Here is a 6,050-nt window from a genome sequence, read left to right as displayed (position 1 = left end):
TTTAAGAGAAAACAACCCGCTAAACTCATCACTATACACGGGCCTTATTCAACCGAGACTACACATAGAGATGATCGATAGACGATAATCTATAATTTATGGTTGGCACGAAAACGCATTGTGCCACACGATTAAAATATTTATTAAAATATTTACACGTTTCAAGATTCTTCATTCCTTTCATTTTGCTATTTTTCTTCAAATTATTGAAAAAGGAATTAGATCGTTTGCATTTTGCGACCTCGAAAAGTTTCAGTAAAGATTACTCACAGCTCAAGTTGTTTTCATTGGCACGTTTTTTACCACTTCAAAACATGTAAATACTGAGATCAAGCGGTCGATAACAGATTAGCCTGAATATTAGGCCTTCCTAAGAGGCTAGGGGAGAGGAGATTCAAGTTTTAGATTTCGCTTCCATCTTTCCCCTTTTCCCACAGAAACGCCTGATACTCAGGCTAATAACAGATGTTTTTACTGTAACATGAGTCTGGGTCAAAGTGCTGACGACACGAACATAAAATTGCTATGTTCAAGCGATTATCTCGAAGCTCAATAGGAGGGCCACACGAAAGGCCACACGTTTCCCCGGTCTATGCGTGAACACCTTTATAATTTATTAACCAATTCTGATAAATAGCGTACTCTACAGCTATTTAAAGAGCAAGAAAGATATCTTTTTTTCGGTAGGTTTGATTCATGTAAACTTTTAAGTCATTTATAAAAAAAGGAACTATCCGTTTTCCTTCTGATGTGATTTACTACTTTCGTATAAACTGTAACTTGTATGAAGAGATCATAAAATTTGGGTCATTTTAAATTTGGACTCTTTTAATCGGCCCTTGAACGAGTTTTATCGTTTTAAATTGCCAAGTAGTAGAATGAGTTGATATTTTTGCTAACCCGGTTTTCAAAAATCCAGGTACATATATGACTGCTAGATCACCAGTAAAGTATTATACTAAATTTTAGGACATTTTCTAATTATTTTGGTCTGATGATAATCCTTCTCTTTTAAATGATATTGATTTTGCACCGTTTATCTTTACCTGTATAATTTCTATGGCTAAATAAATTCCGTATACTGTAGAAACAACACCTAAAACTGTTGCGACCGCGTGGTCAAGATACCAGAGGTTTGTATGTTGCCGATAAATCCAGGATGAACCCAGTAATCCAGCATTCATTACTGCGCCAAGCCCGGAATCTACCGAGAGAGCTCTCATAGATTGGCTTTGCATCGCTGAAGCAATTCTACATTGAAATATGCACAGGACGGTATAAATCACAAATCCGGTGATCAGAAGAATGATCATTTCTCCCGTTTTTGTTGGGTGATCTTTGATTTTCAGATGATGTAGTGAGATGCCTACAGTTGCTACTCCGCCCAAAATAAATGTTACAGCTATAACACAAGTCGCCTTGCTCTCCCTTGATGATCCAACATCTCCATTAAGCTCGTCTCGAAATCTCCAACAAACTGCGACCACGTTAACAGCCGCGAAAAAAGCGTCAAAGCCCGCTGCAAAAACAGCCGAGCTTTCGGTTTGTTTTGAGGATATAAATGACGCCAAGCTCAAAGCAATTACGGCGATGAGTGAGATTATTGCGAGCGATAGTGCTGCTCGGGTCCAGCGCTTTCGAAATTTTTGCGGCAACGACTTCTTGGAGCTTTCCCGCTCCTCGACTAAATACGAGCTGGCACAGGGTTCACGAAATTCCTTTGAATCTTCATCTTCGCTCTCTGAAGGCAAAATTATCTTCTCTTTCTCGGCGTTCTTTTCATCCATGAGAATAACTCAGCTCGCAACAAATGCAACGTGGAATGTGTATGACTTTCATTCACTGCTCGATTTTTTTCAGGTTACACGACTTGAAACTTTTGTGTGCAAGTATCTGTTTAAATCCAGTCGGTCTGTTTATGAGCCAGTTTATGCTTCTTTTGAAAAAATAAAATACATTTCCACCAAACGTGTTTTACAAAGAATATCATTAACTCCAAATCGCTGTCTGCTTTTGGTGGTCTTTAATAGCGGAAGATGTAGTCATTTAAACCTTGAACAATGTCTATGAATAAAAACAGTATATCGTCTAGCATCGCTATTTGCGAGCATAACAATGCGTTCGTCAAATCGACCGTGACTGTAAATTATCATAAATCATTTCATCGGTCAGCGCAAAAAGGGCACGGTACATAAACAGTTCGCTCTCATTTATTTTTTGGATCATTTCAAGTTTATTGGAGTTATGAACATTAATCTTCCAAAGGATCGTTTCCCAGGCTTGAATACTATCATGTGCCCACTTCAACACTGAATAAAACATAAGTCAAAACAAACAAAGAAGCAAAGCAATGCGGAACTTTTTTAGAATACCAATGAAATATTGCTCGACTTATACAAAATAGCTTTACTTGATGTTGAAAACACTTTAAAATAACTTTTATTGACTATAAAAGTTAATCACTTGTCACAAACTTTTTGGAAATGTATTTATCAAAGCCTTTTCCATCACAAAGGTTGTATTAGACTGCAAAAAAGTCGGGTATTTTTCTCAAAATCAGTAAAGAAATCGGTAAAGCGTGGCGTAAAAGTAATACACGCGCGAAGCGCGCGAGCCTCACACGCCCTTAGGGCGTGCGAGGCGAGAGGAAAAAAAGTCTCTCCCCAGTCTAGCTCTCTGTTTTCAGCCTCGCACATTCGTCATCTTTTGTTTGACTTCACGCGCGTACTTGAATACGCAAAAATATACGGACTGTTGCAGTCTAAGATTGGATGAAACAGACCAATGAGAATAATTTTTATGTCTACAGTAGTTTTAAGTAGTTTTGTTTGCCTGTTCTTGTGTTTCTAGGTGCCGTAGCTATGTTCAGCTCTGAACTGAGACAATACAAACGCATATAACAGAAAATGGTCAGATCTGGAAATGCTGGGCGTTGGAAATTAATCATTAACTATACGTCGATATAACGAACATTTTGCTTGTTTTCCCAAAAGTTCGTTAAATCAGGTTTTCGATATACGGAACCCTCGATACAACAAACAAATTCCCCCAGTCCCTTGGCACTTCGTTATATCGAGGTTCCCCTGTATTTGCCAATGAAATACCAAGTGAGCTTTCGCGCGAAAACATAATAGGGCCATTTATACGAGGAAAAATAAGACGCGTCTTACATAAGACGCGTCGAACCCCCGGGACGCGAACTTTCCGTATAAACGGCACATTTCGTCTAAAATAAGACGCGGCTTAGCTAAGACGCGTCTTATTAGATAAGACATGCTCGTATAAATGGTACAGTTCGCGTCTTCGTCTTACATACGAGTCTTATTTTTCCTCGTATAAATGGCCCTACCATCTTCACTTGTGAAAATAACATGCTGTGCCGTTAGCTGTGCTCGCTCTCGCGGCTTCGCCGCTCGCTCGCACGTTCTCGCGAGACCCATTTCACTCAGCACAAACAGGAGAGCTTACCCGCAGGCTAACTCCGAAATATTTTTCAACACGAGAAGAGAGATTCTGTATCTCCAAGCGGCCATGTAATATCCTCTATATATTTAACGCCCCATCCACACCGTTTGACACATTAATGATAACAATAATATAAATCAACTTTATTTATTTCGACAATATTTTATTAAAAATAAAGATTCAGTAGCCTTCGGGATACTATCAGCTAACGACTAAAACAAAAAGGAGATAATAATTACTTCGGAACAGGGGTCTTTTTTGCATGAGCATGCGCGACCGCTGAGCAAGAGATTTGCATGGAGGCTCACCACAGGGTTTGCCTTCATCAAAATGGCGCGTCTCTAAGCTATCATAGCGATTATTTTGCTCATTGGTCTTGGCGAATGTGCTCGTGATTTAACAAAATGTGTAGTTTGCAAAAAAAAACTCTAACATGGTCTTAACAAAAGCGAAGTAGACCGGCTTTAACATACACGAGCCACTATCAAATTTCATCTCCCCACTTGACCTGGACATCAGCGCGCGTATACGTAGTGCCTGGAGGATTGCGCTGACCTCATCAAAGTCTAAACGAAGTGCAGAAACGATTGTTGATGCAAGTAAACACTTTCATTTTTTTTTTGTTTTGAAATCAGAAAGGTAGAGAAATATTAAAAAAAAAAACATAGCAAATTTCAGCGAGTGGTTCGAAGTGCGCGAAAGCCGATGTTCAGTTCAGCAGTGAATTAATATATGTTCTACAATTTTCCCAGCACTTTAAAGCTACAAAATTAAGAGCACACGAGACGTAGATTAGTCACCTGGTGAGATGTAGGTGGTAGTCAATCTGTATGTCTCGAACAATAAAAAAAATGAATATCAATGAGACACAGTCCAAACTGCATTCAATAGGACTGAAATTAAAGTCCAATCTTGTGACCGATTTTGATGAAACAAACGGTTAGGTTTCCCAAGAAGTACAGTAAACATGTGATGCCGACCAAAAGTTAAAAATCATTAGAAAATTTAAGTTCTGGCTAAAAGCAAATTCCTGTAAAAGATGCGTTACAATGTTAGTACACGCAAAAACAAGAAGTTCTACAATTTTCCTCTAAACAAACTTTGTATCGCTAAAATACTTAAGGCAAAAACTTTCTATTCCAACTGAAAACGGCGTGGTAGTCGCCCGCTGATCGTTATTAATCCACCCCCGAAATATGGCTAAATCAGCTATTAACAAATAATTGACAGAAATCCTCTACGGCATCGAGAAACTGATTTACATCCGATTTATAGACAAACACTAAATAAAGAACAATTTGCTCAGTAGCTACGCATCAGCAATGCCCTCTATGCCAAACTTTGTGGTTCTTAAAGGGGAATCAAGACACGAGTCGAGCGCCAAACAACAACAAGCAGCCATGTTCGTGTCAGACATCCTTGAGAAACTTGCTCTTTCACCTCGTTCAGCGCATCAGTCTCCACTTTAAATCAACAGATCTTTACTTATTTTGTACAACGAAGGTCTTTCCTAAGTTCCTGCTACCATTTCAATCTCAAGCAAGCTTTCAAAGTGAACAATTTGGTTCCTAAAACCATGCAGCACGTTCGCTGTCACTGGTCGCGTGCTCTTTGACAAGTCAGCGGTCGCGCATGCTCATGCAAAAAAGACCCCTGTTTTACTTCGGCGGAGCGCGAAGTTAAGGAATCGTGCAGCTCAGGAATGTTCCAAAGTTGCAACTTCGGGACATCCGAATGTTCCCAAGTTGCTTCGACATTAGTTCGAGGTATTTTCGAGTTGTTTGATGAAAGGATAAAGAAATAAAGAAGAAATAATTATTATTTCTTATTATGCCAGGGTTTGCACCAACTCTCGTGTAACTTGTCAGATCAGATTAGCCGCTCTAACGATTGCGCCACTGCGAATGCAGGAGGTACGGGGAAATATTTGGCACGCAAGTACGTGACTTCTTTTTGTTTTGAGTTTTTGACGTAGTGACACCGAAATGAGTTCGAATGGCGAGATAATTTCTAGTCCTTTTGGCTTCAATAAATATTTGAGGCGGTGCGCGAAGTATTAAGGTTTTGCGACGCTCAGGAATGTCGTTAACTTGGAGTTTGTTACTAAAGTTAGAGCGGAAGTTGTTTGAGGTCTAGTTGTTTACATAGTTTATCTGAGAAAGAAAGAAATCCTATTTTTAGCTCGATCGGTGACTTGTGGGTTTAATTTTTTTAACTTTAGGAACGTTAAGTTAATGTTTCGCGAGCGAGATATTTCCATTGGCTTTTAGGAAACTGAGTGAAACCTGGAGTGGAGTTTTGGCATTAGTGAAACGTGATTTTGCAGAAATTGTTAGAAAGCGCGCGGAGGACGATCGGAAGACAAACTCAGACACGCCTTGATTCTGAACTATTAAGTTGTGAATCATTTATTTGAAATAATACAGACAAAAAAAATGTATAATAAAACAAAATCAATAATGTTTTAAGAGAAGGCCTCCAATCACCTAAAGGAGGTTTTCAGGATATCGAGGGTCTTCTAATTCGAAGGTCAAAAATACATTGAAATAAAATCAAAATACGGCTAAAAACTACAAGGCTCCAAG

General features: G+C 39.0%; 1 protein-coding gene across 1 annotated transcript; it reads right to left on the bottom strand.

Moving 5' to 3' along the window:
* Positions 1 to 618: 618 nt before the first annotated feature.
* On the bottom strand, positions 619 to 2,019 carry LOC140938783 (transmembrane protein 163a-like). The gene has a single exon (XM_073388312.1). It carries the CDS (start codon positions 1,785 to 1,787, stop codon positions 978 to 980), a length of 810 nt encoding a protein of 269 aa, XP_073244413.1. The 5' UTR covers positions 1,788 to 2,019; the 3' UTR covers positions 619 to 977.
* Positions 2,020 to 6,050: the final 4,031 nt, after the last annotated feature.

The sequence above is a fragment of the Porites lutea genome, chromosome 5, assembly GCF_958299795.1.
Source record: "Porites lutea chromosome 5, jaPorLute2.1, whole genome shotgun sequence".
Taxonomy (NCBI): Eukaryota; Metazoa; Cnidaria; class Anthozoa; order Scleractinia; family Poritidae; genus Porites; species Porites lutea.
Note: the sequence above shows the minus strand (reverse complement) of the source record. Positions and strands in the feature narration are given on the sequence as shown.

What these genes read in the sequence shown, in the direction of transcription:
- LOC140938783 (XM_073388312.1), bottom strand. Translation starts at nt 1,787, where the DNA reads ATGGATGAAAAGAACGCCGAGAAAGAGAAGATAATTTTGCCTTCAGAG.